This window comes from Artemia franciscana, chromosome 12, assembly GCF_032884065.1.
Source record: "Artemia franciscana chromosome 12, ASM3288406v1, whole genome shotgun sequence".
Classification (NCBI taxonomy): Eukaryota; Metazoa; Arthropoda; class Branchiopoda; order Anostraca; family Artemiidae; genus Artemia; species Artemia franciscana.
In genome coordinates this window covers 18539802-18561440 of record NC_088874.1, presented here as the reverse complement: position 1 = coordinate 18561440, position 21639 = coordinate 18539802, and the positions used below count along the sequence as shown (strand labels likewise).

Here is a 21639-nt window from a genome sequence, read left to right as displayed (position 1 = left end):
GACCACGGGGTCTAATTACCTTTGACCATACATTTGACCAACGCGCCAGGGTCATATTTTAACACTCTAATTGTGCCAGGGTGGTTTTATACTGTGTACCCAAAGAGGTGTTTTTTTTTGTACTTTTTTGTAAACAGTAGTTTTTGTGTTTTCTATCAGTTAGGATTGGTATTCATTTGGTAAGTTCATGATGGTTCAATGGCCGATTTTAAATACTTTCACTGAACTATTCGAAATACAGAAGGTATACATACAATTTATCACATTAATTCAGTTTAGCAAAACCAATAAATTTTCTAAATTCAGGCCAAGAAAAAAGATTTGAAAACTAATATTAAGGAGACTAACTTGTTCCACTTGGCAATGAATGAGGACAAAGAGGTAATGAGAGGTGTAATGAGAAGTCAACAGAACCAAAATGAAGTCACCTGGAGATCTTATAATTTCCAAACAAATAAAAAGTAGAAGCAATAGGGAAAAATCTTTTCACGACAGTGGAAATAAATTCTGGTGAATATTTCGGCCCTATGTCCAAGGACTGGTTTCAGCACTGTCTTGAAAAGATTTTTCCCTATTGTTTCTACTTTGTATTTGTTTGTTATGGAAAGGCAGTGTGGTCTTTGTCGCTATTTTCTTATAATTTCCCTTCTCAAACTTTTTTTCTAATTTAATAGTGCGCATAATTTAATAGCAAACCTATTGTATCATACGAACTAGATGAAAACTGGGTCATTGGCTATATCTCTTTCGATAAATTCTTTTTTAGAAAAAACATACAAAATTTACCTGAGATACAGTAATATTTAGCCTCAGTTAATATCTCCATCAGCTCAGTTTGGGATTCAGGTAAGGGAACAATTTCATCTCTAAGGAAATTTAAGATGGTGTTAAAATGTTTCCCACTCCTGTCAATAAGAATCCATCCTAGAAAAAGAATGCTATAATTAGTCACTTATGCTTCTTTCTTACATATTTGTCAGTAATCTTTCCCAGCCATGGAGCCTTATGGGGGAGATTTTGTTGAAGTAGTTTTTTTGTTTATGAGTTTATTGTTAAATAAAGAACTCAGAACTCTTACATAATTGTCAGTTATAGCCCCCTACGAAGCTCATCTGTAGCTATGGAAGAACCAAACATCAACACAGCTTCTGATTAACAACTACATAAAATGAAGATCAAGTTTCTCCTGTAAAAGACCTTACAAAGATAATTCCTTAAAAATACATTACCTTTTGTGAAAAGGGCCTCCGACATCTTTAAAGCAAATAATTCAAAAAAAATAAGGTAAGGAATGAATTCTCTCCCAGGACTATGATGGGAAGAACTACGATTTCAAAACAAGAAAGAATAACTTTGAATGCCATCACAGCCCTGGTAATAACGAGGTCGTTTGAAGTTGTGGTGGCCCCTGTATGGGTTAGAACACAAAACCATTTAAGACAGAGGTCAAAAGACCACAATGAACAAACAGTTCGTAGTAACAAACTGTAAGTAAGGAACAACGCGGCCCAATAGTAGCCAAAACTCTATAAAACAAGATTTTAATAGTAATCTATCCCCCCCCCAAGATTTTGACGAAATTACGCCACTGTTGAAAGGTCCAAACTATGCCTTTGGATATGACAAGACCCAATCAGTCCCTGGGGAAATGGCTGTAAATTATGAATTTAGCCCATAGTTCAGATATAGTATTTATTAGTGGGAAATATACGGAAATTTCTGTGGAGGAGAATTTTCCATTGAGAGGGAAGTTTACAGAGGGAATATTCGGTGAGAAATTTTACACTGGGGAGAGGCAGGGAAGGTAATTTCCTGGCATAATTTGAAAAATGGTCAGAAATTAAATAAGAAGTTTTTCAACTGAAAGTAAGAAGCAGAATTAAAACTTAGAACAAACATAAATTTTTCTCCACATGAGGGGGGCTGCCCCTTCCTCAGCCCTTGCTCTTTATGCAAACGTTTGACTTTTTTGTAACAATTTGTTAATGAAGACTGATCAAACACAAAGGCCGTTTAATTTGAATGAGAAATATTTTTAAAGAATTTTAAGACTTTTCCGTAAAGAGCGAGGGTTAAGCAAGGGGCAGTCCTCTTTATATATGGAATAATTTCTGTTTATTTCAAGTTTTAATGTTGCTCCTTACTTTGAGCTGAAAAACTTGTCTTTTATCTAATTACATCAAGACCTACCATTGAAAAATTAGGATACGATGATAAATTTTCTATCCCTGCAATCCATATTTTTGAAAAGCCATCTCATGCAGTTTAACTTGACCAATTTAGAATATTTTGGGTTAAGCCTATACATTGGAAATGAGGTTCAGATAGGGGGACTGAAATGAGAAAACAATCTTTAGTCTTAATAGACAAAGGTGAAATAAGGCTAAGTAAAATCTAATGGCATGTACTAAATAAGTTTAAAAAGCTCCATAGCACCTCTATTCTTCTGCCAGTAACAAGAGTGCATTCTCTAAGAAAAAAAAAATTGTTTGTTTAGTTTTTGCTTTTGCAGCATGTCTATTTTATTTTATTGGACATTAAATTTATTTTCATGATTCGGCCGAATGTTCAATTAAATGTTTTTCAATTCTAAACATTCAACTATTTTTAAAATGGGCTGAATATAAATAACAATCCCTTCAAGCCAAAACCACTTCAGTGCTCAAGATACCTGCTTCATAATACAACTTAAAGATTTACAATAAAGGGAACTGATTATCTCAAAAATGTGGAAGTGACTCTGCTGATATTTATACCAAGGCCCTTGTTTTTGGCAAGGACCGTAAGGATTGGGGACGTAGGCCACAGCAGAAAAATATTTGTCCTTCACACCAGAGAAGAGCAAAGACCCTTTGAATATTGACAGCAGCAAAATTTACTATATATGAAAAGCCGCCAATGTCAAAATGGAAGGTCTCTACTCAGAAGTAATTACATCAAAGTCTGACATAAAAACTCCAGCAGTAGCTTCAGCTGTATCCTCCTCAACAGAAAACAAAGAAAATGAGAGAATGGTGGAGCAATAACAAACCAAAGACATAACAGCATAATCACTCAAGGGAGTTCTTCACAGTAAACTATGAGCAGCGTTAAAATTCTTCAGTGGAATGTGGTTGTTGGTGAATTGTATTGGGTTAAATGAATTAGTTGATCGGATTTATGGAATGGTGTGGATTTTACTCACAAGAGATTAACTTTCACTCCCTCTACCAGATATGGATACCTGGTTCCACCATTTATAGGAAGGATTCGTCAACAGCTAGGACACACAGTGGTGCAGCACTTTTTGCCAGGAACCAAATTTACCATTTAATTCTGGCTTCCAAAGATCATACTGGTGAAATTTACACTATTAGCGTCTATACAAATATAAAGAACCAGCAACACATTAAAATCTCATTCTTGTATGATAAAAATAGTAGTACCAAAATAGCAGAGGTGATAATAGAAAGGAGTGAAAATGAAAATACTCTATCACGAAAATATCAGTTTTTTAAAAAAAAGTCTCACCCAACTTACCCTCTATGGGCTCCAAACTCATTACAACATTTACAACACCAGAAATGATGAACTTTCAACAACTAAATTACAAATTGGCCTAGCTATGATAAAACCACACTTTGAAATATCACATATTTTGTAGCTAAAAAAGACACCATAATGAGCTTTTATCTCAAATACACGAACAAAATGAAATCAAATGACTCATAAGTTTAATCAAACAGTTCATGGTAACGAAGGGCAAGTAAGGAGCTATACAGCTCAATAGTGAATGAAACTCTAAAAATTGTTTTCATAACAATAGATACATCAAAAGAATTAAACTTGGTTGCTGATTTAAAACATATTAAGTCCATTGAGTTTAACATCACCAACCAAAAGTTACGAGCCTGAGAAAACTTGCCCAATTTTAAGATGCGTGTTTATTTATTTCTTTTCCCAGAAGTGATTATATCAAATCAGTGATCCTAAAAGATCAGAAGAGGGCTCATTTGACCACAAATCAAAGTTCTATTGCCCTTTTTTCGTAACAAAAAAGATTGAAAGAGAGCTAGCCCCCCTCCCACGCCCCTTTTTTCCCGAAGTCATTTAATAAAATTTTTTAGATAGCCATTTTGTTCAGTATAGTTAAAGGTTCAATATATATGCATTTGGGGATACCATGATCCTTCATAGCTCCTGGGTAGAGGGCTGTAAACTATGAAATTTATTTATTGCTTATGTACAGTATTTGTTATTGGGAAGTATACAGTCATTTGGAGGGGGGATTTTCTCCTTGAGGAATTTCCCATAGTGAGAATTTTCTTTCGGGAGGGAAATTTATGGGGGTGAGCTTTCCTGTGGAGTTTTACACTGAGGAATTTACTGGAATTCCTAAACAAAATTCTTTTAAAACCATACTTCGAAATATCACATATTTTTGTAGCTGAAAAAATACCATAGCGCACTTTAATTTCCAACAGGCAAACAAACATAAATCAAAATACCCATAAGTTTAACCAAATAGTTCATAGTAACGAACTGTAAGTAAGAAGTGATGCAGCTCAATAGTTAACAAAAACTCGAAAAACAGAGCTTCCGTAACTGGATACATAAAAGAATTGAACTTTTTGCTGATTCAAAATGTATAAAGTTCATTGAGTTTTAATGTTACCCATCAAAAGTTCGAGCCTGAGAAAATTTGCCCAATTTTAGATAAGTGTTTACTTGGTTTTTTTCCACGGGTGATTGCATCAAACCAGTGATCCTAAAAGATCAGGAGAGTGCGCATTTGATCGGAAGCCAAAAGTTTTATTGCCCTTTTTAAGTGACCATAAAGATAGAAGGGAAGCTAGCCCCCCTCCAGCGCCCCCTTTTCCAAAGTCATTTGTTCAAAATTTTTATATATCCATTTTGTTCAGCATAGTTAAAAAGTCCAATAACTATGCCTTTGTAGATAACATGATCCCCAATAGCTCCTGGGTAGAGGGCTATAAGTTACAAAATTTATTCATTATTTATGCATATGGTATTTGTTATTGGGAAGTAAACAGTAATTTTTGGAGGGGGGTTGATTTTCTGCTTAGGGGAATTTTCCACAATGACAATTTTCCATCGGGAGGAAAGTTTCCAAGGGTGAGCTTTCTGGAAAAATATTTAAAAGGGGGAATTTACCAGAATTCCAAAACAAAATTCTTTTTGTTTGTCTTACTTTGTCTTTGGTGACTAAATTTAACATGTATAAATGTTCTGGGGAAAATTTTCAGTGGGGTTGTAACTGTATGCAAGAATTTTCCATGGGAGAGGGGTATTTTCCTCGGGAGAAATTCTCCAAGGGAAATTCCCTGCAGAAGCAACTTTCCACTTGGAGTGGGGGATTTCCGTGAAACGTTTATCATGGAGGAGAGATTTCTGACATAATTTGAAAGAAAAAATCACAAATTAAAAGGTTTTTTATATGAGAATATGCTAAGGAGAATTTTTATTTTACATGGCAGAAACGTTCCTTTGAGGGATTTTCTGCAAGGGAGGGAATCTTCCATGGAAGGGAGCTGGATTTCCCGGCATATTTGACAAACTGTTAGAAATTAAACTGAAAAACAACAAAACAAGAAGCAACATGAAAACTTAAAACGAACAGAAATTATTCAGTATATGAGAAAATTTGGCCTCTCATCAATATCTCGCTCTTCACGCTAAAGTAAATTTTTAATCTCAATTCTTTAAGAGCAACTCATGAAATAAAATGGCCATTTAAACAGAATAAGAAGCTTTTTTAAAAGTTCTAAAATGCTGTATTGTGAAGAGCGAGGTGCTTAGGAGGGAGCAACCCCCCACATATACAAAATAATTCTTGTTCATTTTACATTTTAATGTTGCTCTTTATTTTCAGTTGACCAATCATCTGCAAACTACATGTCAAAGCCTTAATTCTCCCATTTTGCTATTTTGGAGCTGAATGATGTTTTTAGCAGGGTAAATATGCTGGTTCAGATAGAATTTGATTGCAAAAGACCTCCACTAGAAGATCGAAATTGTTACAGGTGGGTAGCAGAATACGGCAATGTCTTTGAAAAGATGGTTCTTTAAGTTAATAATGCATCCTGGAAGAGTAATACTTCTCACTGGTATGGAAACAAGTGGAAGTTGTTTCACTTTCCAAACTTCATTAACTCCTAGATAAAACTAAATCCTATAGACATGTTTCTCTATTGCTGGTCTTGGGAGAAATTATAGAAAAAACAGTACAAGAAAGATTGGAATGGTTTGTTTAAGCTAATAGAATGTTTCAAAGCTCTCAATCCGGCTTCCAAATAGGTAGATCTCCTGCTGGTAGCAGCCAACAGAAAAGCTCAAAATGTAATTCGGTAATTGCAGTCCACGCCATTTTCAGGCTGTTTTTGATCATGTAAACAGATACATCTTGTGCAACATTAGAATGCAAAGATCCTAAGAAGGTAGGGTAGTACGATTCTTAATTGACTGTCAGTCGAATGAAAATTACAGAGAGTGAACAAAGAATATTCTGAAGCTACTCAACTTTAGAATAGTCAACCATAGTATTTAGCACTTAGCTCTTTGTACTTCATACTGTTCCTTTGAGAACTTCTCTTTGGTAGTGTGGACTTTTCTTTAGCTGCATCAGCAAAATACTTGGTAATATGGGAGACAGCTATACATTTTGACCAACTGTCAAAAAAAAATAAAAAAAAAAATGACATAGCTGCTGGCATTTTCAAAAAAAAATATCATCTACAAATTTTGGCCAAGAAAACCAAGGCCACAATTGCTTACAAGAAAAGTCCCTCTAACCCCTGAATGTTCGGATTAATGGCAAGCAGATTATGTATGATGTCTCTGTAAAGCTTTTGCGTGTTATCTTAGACGTTAACATAACCTAGAAGAACAAAATCGTGTCTGTAAAGGAACCCTGCATAAAGAGACGGTTGATCAAGCAGCAGCTAGCAGGCAAAAAATGGACTGGCTTTACCAATGTAATGGTAAATTTCTACAAAACAATTAATCATTCCAAGAAAAATTTATTCCACAGAAGTGTCTGAAGGTTGTTGCCAAAAAAAAAATGGCAAAGTCAGAAACCATTGAGAACAGGATGAAAAAGTTGGCTCTTGGACTCCAAAATCTTATCCAAAGCTATAGTCAGGGTTTTCTCTGGAACGCCAACAATACAAGACAGAAAGAACATGTTAACTGTTAAATATAATATTTAACAGTCAAAATATAGGTTATATCAAAATACATAAACATCATATTTAAAAATTTTACAAAAGATTTGAGCAATGGGTTCAAATCGCCCAGTTTTTGACTGACTTTTGCCTCTAGTCCTTAGAAGAGCCAGGTGCCCAAACTATGGTTGGGGTTCTTTTTAGAGATTCACAGTTGGCATAAAAAGGTGAGGTCATTTGACACTGCCAATTTCAAGAATCACAGAATAAAAATTTAAACCTAGTGAAACTTATTTAGGTTTGTCCCAGACAACCTTTCAATATTTATAGATGGTTTCCTGAAAGGAAACAAGGCTTAATGTTTCAGTTATTCCTGCAGGAATAATTCAGTCATTCCCTAAACATATCCGCTACGTTTCCAAGTTGCACATCCATCCTTACAGCAGAGCTAAAAACAATACTTGAAGCTCTTAATGTTATTAAGGAGAAGCCTTCTAGCTTCCAGAAGGAGATCTTAGTCAGAGACACTAAGTGTGTCTCAGAGTTCACTTGCCAGGTCCATAACCCAGTCACAGACTCTGAAACAGAAAATATAAGAAAAAAACATGGAGAATTTTGGAAAAAAACTTTATTTCCACCTTCCAAGTCACCAAAAAAGAGAGCAAATCAAGGTGGCTGATCTACTTGAAAAAAAAACAAACAAAAAAAACAGCTATAATAGCCACATTGCAAAACAAAAAGATCTACACAACGCAATTTGGAGAAGAATTTCCCAACAGAATTCATCACAACTGGTACTCAATGTCCTTTCAGAATTCAAAGTGATAATCGATACTCAAGAAAGAAGAACATTTTTGGTAAAAAGAGGGGCTTTAAACTGCAGATTTTGTTCTCCAGTTCCAGAGACCCTAATACGTCTCATCTTTAGCTGCAATGATATAGCAAGTCAGCAGACAGTAAGAACAATTTTCTCGAGTTAAAATTAAAGTCTGACACAACTGAGTTACCTCATATGAAGCTGCCAGCAAAAAGTAGAAAGAGCATTATTCCATGAGATTTTTCACTCAATAAAGTCTAATAATATGGCTTAAAATAGCTGTCATAACTATAGAGCCTGCTTTATTTTATTTATTGTAATTAAAAACAAAAAGGTAAATATAGACTATTCATAACAAAATTTCCTTTGAAGCCAAAATGAGACTGTTTTATCCTCAAAGTGCTGATTTTCAGAAGAAGAACAAGACTGGATATGATACGTCAAAGGACAAGTTCAAATAGTTCTTGATTTTCCATTCTAGTCAGCCAATCATAACAAGCCTAGTCCTAGTCCTCAGCCAATGTCAGCTATCTAAAACTACCGACATCATATCCAAGATTCAAAGCCTTATGTCCAAATTAATGACAGATACATTTTAATTAAAATACTTGTCAAAGGTCCAGGGGAATTACCCTGCCATTAAATTCCTTAGGTAGCACGTTTTCTAAGCATATTGGTTACTACCATTACAACTGTGCCTCATCCACCCCCCTAACACTGCCAGATATAAATAAAATATTTACCTATTGTGTTTTTCATAGTTTCAATTATCATATATCTTTTTTAATGTAAAATTTATTATTAACCTAGTCATTAGCTTCATGTTATTGCCAAAGAATGAGCACATTTAAATACAGGCTATCATTTAAAAATGTATCTAAAAATGGAAGGAAACGTGAAAATCTAATTAGGCATAATCAAAACCCCCTTCATATTACAAATTAAGAATTCTATTATTATTATATTTCTTGCAGGGCAAAATGCACATTTTGCCCTGTGTAGACTAGGTATTATAATTACTATTGTAGATTTCATCAATATATATTAATATATGAACACAGGGACATTATCTTAGGATTGGATAATTTTTCAACTCAATTCTGGTCTAGTAAAATCAGTGGCATTAATTAGGGAGGAAAATTTCCCCCTTCCCCAGATTCTGGAAAATACATTTTCTCTCCTCCCCTAATTCTTGTTATTTGATGCCACTGAGTAAACTCTTTCAGAGTTACGATCATACTGTGTTTTTAGGCATTAGTCTTTTCTAGTTGCTTCATACCGGTTACCACCTGGTGGGTGATAGGCCAATAAGCTTTTGTCTTATGACTTCAAAATATATCATGTCTGGGATTTCTGTCCAGGCATTTGAAGCAAAAAAGTGAATTTAAGGGGATTCAATACCTTGAAGCATTGCCCTATCTAGTCCATTATAAAAAAATTAGTTTGTATGCTCCAACAATTTGGAACTGATTGGGTAATCTTGTCATGACTTGTAGGACTTGGATAAGAGGTCAGAATAAATGATAGAAAACTAAAAAAAAACACCTACTTTCCCAGAAATCTTGGAAAAACTATTTGAATTCTCCTGTTTGTACTGGAGATAGAAACATTCAGATTCAATGAAACTTTTTATCATTACAAAGTGTGATATTTTTTGTTTTAATAAATGAAGCAGAATTGTCTTTTTAATGTTCAGGAAAGAAATATCCTAAAACTATTTTATCATAACTGCTAGGGAAATGGCAAAAATCTCAAAAGAAATAGCATTTGAGCAATCTAGCATACCAAAATAGGGAAATAGGCTTGTCTAGAATTTTACCAAGAAAAACCCTTAGCAAAACATATATATATAGACAAGTTTTTCTAGCCAACTGTGTGGCTAAAATGATTGACAATGTATTTATAAAATGTCAAGATTAGCTAGCCTCTTGGCTATTAGACTTTTCTTATATATACACTTCAGTCTGAAATAGCCAACTAGTCAGCTATGAATTGAGTTCTAAATGCACTAAGGAATTAGCTAACTAGTTGACTATTAAGATCACACTTATATATAAACTTGAGTTTAAATTAGCCAAACTAGTTGAAATCTAACTATGTGGCTAATTTAAACTCAGGTTTATATATAAGTGGGATCGTAATAACAGACTAGACAGCTAGTTAGCAATTGCTTTTGCTAAATCCTGATTTATAAGGTTGCAAAAATCTGCAAATATATTGCTTCAGTTTAAGAGCTAAGCCCACAATAAGGCTTAAAATTTGACTGGAATCATAGGAACTGTATTTTAAAAGACTCAACCCAATGAAAGAGAGATTGAAGCCCCAAAATTTTGGCAAAATCTAGATAGATGTAACCCTGTCAAGCGTGTAGTCTTCTAAGCCATAGAAATAAGAAACAGATAGAAGTGGATGAATTAAACTCTCAGGAATTGACCAAAAGCTAACTCTATAGTGTTTACAGAATTCTATTGATAGCAATTCAATAATACCTTCCTAAGTTATATTTCAGGCTTTGGATTCATTCCTGAAAATTTCACTCCCCTAACTAGACTACTTCCCAATTAGGATGAAGTCCCTAAGCTAGAACTTTACCAAGATGTTCTTATAGCCTTTATAAACTAAATCAATAAATTAACGATTTAAAGTGTTTCATCTTGAATAGTTTTAATAATAAAGAAATTAATGCATGCATACCTTGGATTTTAGCAATTTACTGATATATACATTTTTTTTTAATTCCTCTTTGGTAACAAGACGTTAAAAGAGTTAGGCTACATTCTTACTTCATTCTGAATTAGTCAACAAGTCAGCTATCAATAGAGTTCTATATACACTATAAAATTAGCTAATTAATTGGCTATTAAGATCCCACTTGTACATAAACTTGAGTTAAAATTAGCCACCTAGTCAGCTACCAATAGTTCTAAATACACTAGAATTAGCTAACTAGTTGACCATTAAGATCCAACTTATATTTAAAATTGAGTTAAAATCAGCCAACTAGTCTGTTTTAAACAGCTGACTAGTTGGAATTAGCCAACTAGTTGGCTAATTCCTTAGTGTATATAGAACTCAATTGATAGCTGACTAGTGGGCTAGACTGAAGTGTATATATAAGGGAAATCTGATAGCCAACTAGTTGGCTAATCTAGACATTTTATAAATACATTGTCAATCATATTTATCTTTTATTTATTTTAAACAAAAACAGAGTAAGCCATAGGCTTGTCTTGTTACAAGTTAACAGTAAACAAATACACAAAAGACAATATACAAGAACTGAGCTCCTGGGTATTGATTGGTCCCCCAATTAACTAAAAGCAAACCCTCCACCCACTTTACCAGAGCAACCAATCTAAAAACCAGTGTACATGACAACTGTAAGTATACAGTGTTCTTAAAAGGCTTCAAAGACTGGATGCAAATAAATCTGCTGGGCCAGATAACCTGCAACCCAGACTATTAAAAGAAGCAGCTGAGCAAGTAGCACTGATGTTTGTGATGTCGCTTACTTCCAGAGTGCTCTAAGTGACTGGAAGCAGGCCAACATCAAGCCCATCTTCAAGAAGAGAGAAAAGAACAAGCCAGTAAGTATCGCCCTATAAGCCTTACTTTTGTTGTATGCATGACCCTTGAGAGCATCATAAATGACACACTGGTCTCTCACCTTGAAAGAAATCAGTCACTTTCAAAGAGTCAGCATGGTTTCTATAAAGGTTGCTCAATCAACACAAACCTTATTGAATCATATGACTTTGTGACCAGAGTCTTGGATCATGGCCTTCTGGTGGATGTTTTATTGCTTGATCAAGCAAAAGCTTTTGATAAAGTACAGCATCAACTTCTTCTCCTGAAATTGGAAGCATACAGGGTGCATGAGGATATAGCTGCATAGACTTAAGCCTTTCTTACTGGAAGAACTCAGAGGATAGTAGTTTATGATTCCACCAGTAAAACTGTTTATTCTGATGAAATTCCTGTTATTAGTGGAGATCCATAGGGCACAATCCTGGGGCCCAAGTTGTTCAGTATATATATTAATGACTGTATAACTCACCTGAAAAACCCGCTGACACTATGTGCTGATGATTGAAAGCTCTTAGGATGGGCCCAAATTAGTCCCAATCACTCAACAATGCAAGAAAATTTAGATGAACTATCTAGATGGTCATCTGAGTGGGGTTTGCAATTAAATGTATTAAAATGCAAAGTCCTGAATCTTGGACACAAAAACCCCAAGGCAACCTTGCCATATTGGAGATGACCTACTTGAAGCTGTAAGTGAGGAAAAGGGCCTGGGGGTTACTGTTGAAGATGAACTCAAGTTCTACAGCCACACACAAGCTCAAGTTGCTAAAGCAAACCTAGCCCTATGGCTCATAAAACAAGCGTTTACCACCAGGAATGTGTGTGTTTTGAAGAAGCTGTACAAAGCTATTGTATGTCCACACCTGGATTAAGAGTGACCCTAGCACCTTTCTATTATAGAATGGATGTTAAAGCACTCAAGAGTGCACAAAAGGAAGCAACAAAGCACATACTAGCTTTGCAAGACAAGCCATATGAGGAATGCCCTGTGTTCCTCAAACTCCCCACCCTAGTCTATCAAAGGAAGAGATATGCAATCACTACATGCAAACTGCTAAAAAACGACCTCACAAGTCAAGTTTTCTCCTCATCTCTTACAAGTACAACAAGAAGTCACACAAAGAAGCTGCAAGTCCCCTGTTACCATCAATGTGAGCACCAGCACTTCTTCCTTGTATGTGCTGTCCCTCACTGGAATAGCCTCTCTGAAGCCACCATAAAGTCCCAAACCATAGATGTGTTCAAGAAAGGAGTTGATCGGGATTGGGCCAATGTAGAGTATAGGCTAACTTGGTATGCCAAACCATAGTCATGTCACACCACCAGCAACATGTTCCACATGAGGCTCATCACCACCTTATCTTGTTGAACATGCAATTTAAGGTGTAAACTCCTTAGGCTGAACACATTACAAAAAAAAATAATTAAAAAGAAAAAACAAGCAAATACACCAGAATGTGCATAGAGACAAATTCATTAAACTCTTTTTAGGGGCATTGAGTAAAACAAATTATACAAATTCCATAAATATTATGGTTCTATATAGTGCTCTTCATAAAAAGAGGTTCCAACCTAAGCTGTTTTATAAGCTATGACATCATTTCTTGAACAACATGATCAGGTGACAAGTTCCATGATTTAATGGACCAATTTATAAAAGAACCCTGTCCAACCTTTCTTAAAACCCTTTTTTGATATGATTTTAATGAACTTTGCTATTGCCAAGCTAGTATGTTAACCCACTTCTGATTTCTATGTCTTAGAAATTTGCCTACTTGACAGTTTTTGAAAAATTCGAATTTTGATGAAAAACATTATACCTTAATTTTCAGGTTTTATTTTACTCTAGTTTTAGTTCTGAAAATGCAATTCTTGTTATTTGAGTAAAATTTCAAGCTATATTTATGTTTTTTTTTCTTCTAAATTTAGGAAATGCATTTGCAGATCTTTGAAACCTCATTAATTGGGATTGAGCAAAGTTGTGAGGCTGAAAATACTTTTCTTTTGCTACATTTAAGCAGAAAATCTATTTAGCAAGGTTTCACTTTTATAAAATGGTAAAATTCTAGTTCAGCTACTTTTGTTATCTTGGAAAGGGGTTAGGTTAGGAAAATGAAACTTTTAGTGATGAATCTAGGGCCAAAACCATATCACAGGAAGGTATTGGGTACAGATGTATGAGCAGTCCATCATATAAGGAGACATGTTAAGAAAACAATTCTTCCTTCATAATATGCACAATAATCCTAGTTAATAGCAAGAGAACCTTTGTCTTCACTTCTTTCCTTATTTTTCCAGTTTTTCTAAGAAATTCCTGAATTTTTTAGAACCTACATATTGGCAGAGTATTTATCCCCTCCCTCCCCCCCCCCCTATTGTGCAAATATATCCCAGAATTACATTCTGGATCTACATATAACCTTCATCTGCATTACAAATGAACTTTATCCCTGGCCCCATTATGTGCAAATATATACAATGATTTGGATATATTTAGGGGTGGGGGTAAAGTTTATTTGTTATACAAATAAAGGTTATATTTATAGTCAGAATGCAATTCTGGGAATATATTTGCAAATTAGGGGGTGGGGAATATACTCTGCTAATGTATAGGTTCTAAGAAATCCATGAATTTCTTAGAAAAACTGGGAAAACAAGGAAAAAAGTGAAGATAAAGGTTCTCATGCTGCAAAATATACTAACTAGGGTTATATGAAGCAAGAATTGTTTTCTAAACATGTCTCCTTATGTGGTGGACTGCTCATGCATCTATGCCGAGTATTGTTAAGCTTTTATGTAAACCCTTTTCTGATTTCTAAGTATTAGAAATTTGTCTACTTGACATGTCTATTCCTATCAGAATTTGACAAAAAAAAATATAATGCATTAATTTTCAGTTTCCAATTTCTTTTTCTCTGGTTTTAAACTTGAAAATGTAATTCCTGTTCTTTAAGTAGAATTTTAGGTAAACTTACCAATAAAGTGAACATACCACTTAATGCCTTTTTTATGCTCTTTATAAATATTATAATTACTTCTACTGCAAATTTTGGAGCTCTTAAAAATCACAAATTTTCAATTGAAACATGTGGTTGTTTTCAACAAGATAATACTACATTTTCTTAGTGCTGTTTTTGACTAACTAATACTAAATTTTCTCAGTGCTAAAATTATTTATAATAAGGTTAGATTAGGTTAGGACAGAAAGTGCTGAAATTGGAATTTGCAGTAGAAGCAATTATTATATTCATAAAGAACATAAAAAGAGGCTTCAAGTGGTATGTTTAATTCATTGGCAAGTCAATTATATGAACTGCAAAAAGTTTACCAAATTTTAAGCCATAACAATAGGTTTATCTCTAAATCTAGAATGTGTATTTACAAATCTTTGAAACTCCATAAATTGGGGTCAAGCAAAGTTGTAAGGCTAAAAATAGTTTCTTTGTGCTTTGTTAAAGCAAAAGATCTATTTTGCATGATTTTACTTTAATAAAAAAATTAAGGTCATCAAAGGTCAGTACCCTCTAGAAGGAGAAGGAGTGGAGGTAGGTATTCCAAAATACCTTCCCAAGACATACTCTAGTCTGTAGATCTTAACCTGAAAATTTCATATTCCTTACTTAACCCCTTTCCAAGATAGCAAAAAGAAGCTAAACTAGAATTTTACCCAAAGTACCTTCCCAGGATATATTTTTGTCTTTAGATCCATTGCTGAAAATTTCATTTTCCCAACCTAACTTATTTTTTAAGACAGCAAAAACCAGCTCATCTAGAATTTTACCTTTTTCTTTACATTTAAACTGTGCTATTTTTGGTAAATATTTAGTTCATTTCAAGTGCTCTGAAGTGTATATTATTGTATATAGCAAGATTCTTATGATCACATATTGTTTCTTTGTCATTATTAGAGAAGCACATCCAATCTTTAGGTTTCTAAAATCCCCTCCAACAAGAATAAAAATGCACAATGTTGGCTTGCTTACAGGCAACATTACTTATAGAGCAAAGCATTAGTCCATGAGTTGCATGGGTAGCAGGGCAAGGTCTGTATTCTATATTTATTCAACAAAGAGTGATAAACTAAAAAAAAAAACACAAAAAAACCTCAAACAAGGTTTATGAAATAAATATAAATACAGACCTCACCCTGCTGCCTGCAGGGCTCATGGACTAATGTGCTTTGCTCTATAGATAATGTTACCTTTAAGCAAGCCCACATTATGCATTTTTAGTTTGCCTCATGGAAGAGGAAGGTCAACCAGAAATGGATGTGCTTCTAGAATTAGCATTTCTAAGTGCTCTAAACTGGAAACTATACTGCTTTGCAGCATAGTTTCCAGTTTAGAGCACTTGGAACAAAACTAAAAATTTACCCCATTTTCAATTAGCCATCTGGAGATATCCCACATAATTTTACTCCATCAACAACTAGTCTTTTACCCAAGGTCTTCTTGAATTCTTCTGTCTTATTCCCTAAAACATTCTCAATGAATAAAACATCACCTTCTGAATCAGTTAACACTTCCATCCTTCCACTGAACATAGCTCTTAACATTGTATCATTTTTTATAAGGGTTCCAATTGTAGTATAAAACAAACTACCACCAACATTCAATTTTACATACTGAGAAGGGTTTCCCTTTATTACAGTCTTTTGATCGCAAGATGGGATTTCATGCCCAGTGACTGTTTTTTCACTCATCTTTTATTGTTTCAAATTTTTCGCATGAATTCTCTATTATCTCTTCTGTAACCTAACCGTAAGTGAAACTTTTTTATCTTGCCATCTATTTTTAAATAAATTCAAATGTCGGTGAACACAACATCTGATTCAAGAATAATTAACTTGCGTTAGCCATTATTAGCAAATCTTTAACCTGTTTTAAAAGGATTTTTTCATCACCCATGGTCGTCAATTTGTTTGCAATAGTTTGTTTGTATAAGTGTAATGTTAAAGAGTTTTTGAAGTTTTGTTGTTGTCGTTGTGTACTTGAATTTTCAATTGATTGTTTGTGTCCTTTTTTTATCTTTAGTAATTGCTCCGTTTATTGTTTTTTTTTTTTTTGACGTGCAATAAATGAATAATAATAACAGTAACAATTAAGACCTCAATCAACCTGATTAGTGATTCAGAAATTTTGAGATGGGTTTGAGAATGAGTCCAGCGCCTGAACGTAGCTTTAGAGGATATAACAAACTAAAAATTAACCATATTAGTTGCTCGTAAAAATCAACCAAAATACGGATAAATATAGGTACGTTTTTGTTAGTGAATTTCCATTACAAACAGTCTTTGAGTAAATGTTATTTCATCAACTGGAATACTATTTACATCGCGAGATAAACAAAATTATTTCTAACCTCGTTTTTTAATAGTTTTGGCCATATCTTTGACGCAATGTGGAATTGTTCTAACTGACAATGGAATTTCTTTTTATTGGAATTTATTCCTTTGATTAGCATTTCTTTTGATTTGTATCCGATGGGATTTACTTGATCTTAACGATTATTTCATCGTTATTTTAAAAATTGTAAATAAGCGTTTGGAATAATTTATGAATGCGTTTCTAAGGAGCTTGTTATCGGTAAATCGTTCACCGTTAGTGCCAAAATTTTAAGCTTACATAAAGCTGGCTCATGTAGTGCAGTTGTAGATTGTACCAAAGCTCTTTGAAAATTTATTTGAATTCCCAGAATTTAGAACACGTCTTGCAATGTATTCAGTTTTCAAAAGTCCTAAAGGGCCGGTGGTAAAAGCATGTGAACACACTAGTGTGTATAAATTTATTTTCAGTGCATTCATATTTTTCTTATTTTTCCTTATTTTATTCATGTTTTTCTAAAAACCTTAAAATTACCTTTTATTCCAGAATCTTATATTACAAAATCTTATAAATTTACATTTGGAAATTTTGTTTTGGTTTAACTTTGCTGGGTGCCTATAGAGTGGGTTGATTTTACTTCGGTTGAATCCAGCCAGATTGAGCTTTGCAGGTTCGATTATCAGTGGGCTGACTCCTGAGTGGGCGTGGTCTGACTTTACTGGTTGAGTTTTGCGTAGGTAGAACTGTAGGTTAAGTCTTTCTTGAGTTGAATTCTTTTGAGCTGAGCTTTGCAGAGTAGAATTTTGCAGGAATTCAAATCTGCAGATTGAATTTTTCCTGGGCTAACTTTCGTTGGAATTATCTACGTTTAGAATAATCGTGAAAATATTTTGGTTTCTGCGATTTTTTTTTCTGTCTTTTAGTACTTCTTACCATAGTATTGTTTTGAAATCATTATTTTCAGTGCTATTGGTCCCCTGAAATAAAAATTTCCGGGACAGGTTTGAAAGTATTCAGTGTTTCATGGACAGTTTCACCCTAGGACAAACAAAAGCAATTGACAAGATAGTTTCAGATACTGGGAGTAAGACATCACACGAATTTGCAGACATACACAACTGTTATAAAGAATAGATAGAATACAACTAAATTATCTTGGATAATAGAACAATTGTAAAGAATAGACATAAAAAATAAAGATTTCGAATTATATATCATTCATAAAAAGTTGTTTAATTTTAATTTATTATAAGAAGCCACTGTCAGGTAAAGATTTTAATCGTTGATAAAATACAAAACATTTTAGCAGTTATACATCGCATTTATCTTTGCAGCATCAATATCAGTTAGGCCTTCTTCATTGCCAAGAGGAATTCCTTCGGGCTGAAAAAAATAGCACTTAAATATTTATCGAAAATTATTTAGTTACATTATTTGTAAACAATGTATTAGTAGGCGATGCATAGGTTGCACTTATTTACGCCTATTAACTCGATTTTTTTTTTTCACAATATTCACATTACGCCATTAAATGTGTGCAGAGGTAACATCTCTGCAGCTTTCGATTTCCTAACTATTCTCAGGATTTATTAGACGTACTGGATTATGTATTGGCCCTTCCATTATATTGATTCTGCCTGATTCGTGTTTAAACACTGTTACATATATTGTGCCAGGCTTTGTTACTCGTCGTGCCATTTTCAAAATAAAAATTGACGTGGCTTGACTAAGAGGGGTTAAGAAAGGGTCAGTGACGAGCCCAACCATATTTAACGTAGAAAAGTGTTCAATTATATCTCAGATTAAAATACAAATTAAGTAAACGGAGTTCTTTAAGTTTTTGTTTTATGCATATGACCTACTCCTACACTGCTTTTCCTTTCAAAATTCTCTGTCAAACTACTTGTTTTAAATGAAACTCGAATTTCCCAATCAAATAAATTGAAATATCTTGGTATCATGTATGTATGTTCAGAACGTTATTTTATTTTTTTTATTAAAAATCGTGGTAAAATATCCTGGGCTAGATGAGGTAGGTCTGTTAAGTGTAAGTTTACTCTTAACAGGTGTCGATTAAAAAAAACTTTCTGAAAAAGAAGTTTTTTAAAGAAAACTTGAGGGCTATGTAAAAATTTGAGACGAGAAGAAATAAAGTCCTAAAATTCCTATAAGTTCAATAATTAAACTTAAACAGCCAGACTTACTGTCAAAGAATAACTCTAACTCAAAACAAACAATAATTAAAATAAACATTCACATCAAATTTAAAGATAACATATACTAATATAGATGAAAAACTGATAAAAATTAAAACAAATACTCAAGTTAAACTTAAAACGGACAAAATTTCTGGAAACAGGAGTTTGGCTACTACCCTCTCCCCCCCCCAAAAAAAAATAATTATAACAAAAACTGTAAAACTTTTAGAGTCTATTACATCATTTCCGTTTTATTGAAAATAATTTCTATTTTTAACAACGTGCATTAATTTTTCAAAGCATGGACAAAAAATAAAAATATGCCACTATAATAGCTATGATTACTGGAATGAACTAATGAAAATGAAGTTAATTTTTAATATATATATATATATATATATATATATATATATATATATATATATATATATATATATATATATATATATATATATATATATATATATATATATATATATACCTGGGAATTTCAACAATTCAGGATTCTATTTAACAACAGTTTTTTTTCCAATGTTTTGACTACAAAAATCATGTTTGAACTATATCTTATTTTCAGTAAAGCGTAAATGACAATATATACTTTAGAAGGCTTACTATGAGCACTCTTTATATTTTTCACTCGTGTTAGGATTTTATTATTTGTGTATATCAGTGTCTTATACTTTTAGTTTGATTTAATTTTTCGCTATAATATCTGTTCATTTGGGTTTCAGTTTGAATTATTAATAGACTTTATTTTTATTCGTCTTAAGTTTTAAATTGCTCTTTGCTTTTCTTTGAAACTTTTTTGTGAAGTTTTTTAAATCAATTTCCGTTTTTTTATTCCCAAAGTTTCGTTTTTGGTTAATAATGAATATTCCTCTATTTTTTCTTGTGTTCGACTTAAGTGTTGAAATTCCGGAGTCTAGAGCTCAAACATAATACCCTAGCAGTTCTTGAAATATTACACACACACCCTTTTGACGACCTGTACGTAAATACGGTCTTTTAATTTTTTTTTCCGTATCCCCCTCAACAATCCCTGGAAATTTGACTTAGTACTCTTGCCATTCCAGAAATTTTCCACACATCATTTTGACAACCTGGATGCACATGTCACCTTCTGATTTAGTTGAACATCCCCCCAATATTTCTTGAAAGTTTCAACTGTAGCATTCTCATTGTATGGTGTGTGATGTATTATTTACTTTACAGGTAGCCTGGGTCAATAAACCATTATAATAGGCGAGCATTACGTGGTGTCAGAAGCGGGATCTTATGGATGTCCCACAGCCATTAATCAGATGGGCAACCAGCTTCCTAGTAGAAAATGGGACCGTTTCCAAGAGCATGCCCAACTTATGGCCTAACGCAGGCCTAACGGAGGCCTAAGTCTGGCAGGCAAAACGGAGAAAGCTTTCCGTGCCTACCTACTTATCTGGGCTGGAGCAAAAGGACGATAAATTTTCAACACCTTCACAATTGCAGACGAGGAACGGAAAAAAATCGAACGGTGCCTCGGAAAATTTAAGGCGCACGCTTGCAACAGAAGAATACAGTTTTTACACGATACCTATTCAAAGAATGAGACCAAACAGAGGCGAAAAGTTTAGAGAAATGTATTGAAGAGATCAAGAAATTAGTGAAACCATGTGCCTACGCAGTCCCAAGTAATATGGTCCGTGATTGAATAGTGTGCGGAATACTAAAAGAAAATTCTAAACTAAAAGAAAAGCCCTCTTCTGAAGGCTTTGCTGATTGTAGGTGGGAGCAAAGGTGGAAGCTAAGCTTGCAAATTGCCACGGCGGTGGTGGCGTTGCAAGCAAGGATGCTCCCCCTTCCATCCCTAGGCCGTAGAGCAAACCCGCCAGCACACCTCATAGTGGTAAGAGGGTGTAAATGTCACCTAGCTTCACGCCAAGTCAAGTGACGGCCAACGTGCTCCGGGTCACCCGTAAGACTGGGCCCCCTGCGGTTAATCATACCCAAGAAACATCTAGAATTATGTTGAATATGTCTAATATGAGAGCGAATTTGGCTACGGCATTCCCGGCATTAAGCGATGCGTCGAGGCTGGCGACCTCGTCGAAAAGTGAGCTAGCTACCATACTATCAAGGAGACAAGGCCTGAATATCGGCTGCTGGAACCTCTGCTCCATCAAATGTTCACTAACGCAAGCCTTCATAGCTGAAGAATTTTATTTATCTGGACATACTATGTGCTTCAGAGACAAGATTAAATGGACAAACGACACTTGGCCTAATAGCCCCTTCGGGTAAAAAGGCCATACTATTCAATTCTGGCCCAATGGATGGATCCGGCCTCGCAGGAGTGGGAATAATCATGACACCCAAGATCGCATCGGGACTCCTTGACTATGAAGCAGTGTCCGACAGAATTGTGATGGCCCGTTTAAAAGGTCAGAGTAATAACCTGACAAAAATATCTGTATATGACCCTATTCGTGTCACCCCTGTCAACTTGAAAGACAAATTCTATGCCGACCTCCAACTGACTCTGAACAAAATTCCTCGTAAGGACATCCTCG

At 34.3% G+C, this 21639-nt stretch overlaps 2 protein-coding genes across 2 annotated transcripts in view; both read right to left on the bottom strand.

Moving 5' to 3' along the window:
• Positions 1-16324, bottom strand: part of LOC136033799 (BTB/POZ domain-containing adapter for CUL3-mediated RhoA degradation protein 3-like) — a 37706-nt gene extending 21382 nt beyond the window's left edge. The window contains exons 1-2 of the mRNA XM_065714712.1: positions 16072-16324; positions 787-924 (exon numbers count right to left, since the gene is read on the bottom strand). Of these exons, the coding sequence (XP_065570784.1) occupies positions 787-924; positions 16072-16270 (337 nt within the window). The 5' untranslated portion in view covers positions 16271-16324. The remainder of the gene's footprint in view (positions 1-786; positions 925-16071) is intronic.
• A 1785-nt stretch (positions 16325-18109) lies between these two features.
• Positions 18110-21639, bottom strand: part of LOC136033798 (zinc metalloproteinase nas-7-like) — a 45028-nt gene continuing 41498 nt past the window's right edge. Inside the window, exon 7 of the mRNA XM_065714711.1 lies at positions 18110-18275. Within this exon, the coding sequence (XP_065570783.1) occupies positions 18195-18275 (81 nt within the window). The 3' untranslated portion in view covers positions 18110-18194. The remainder of the gene's footprint in view (positions 18276-21639) is intronic.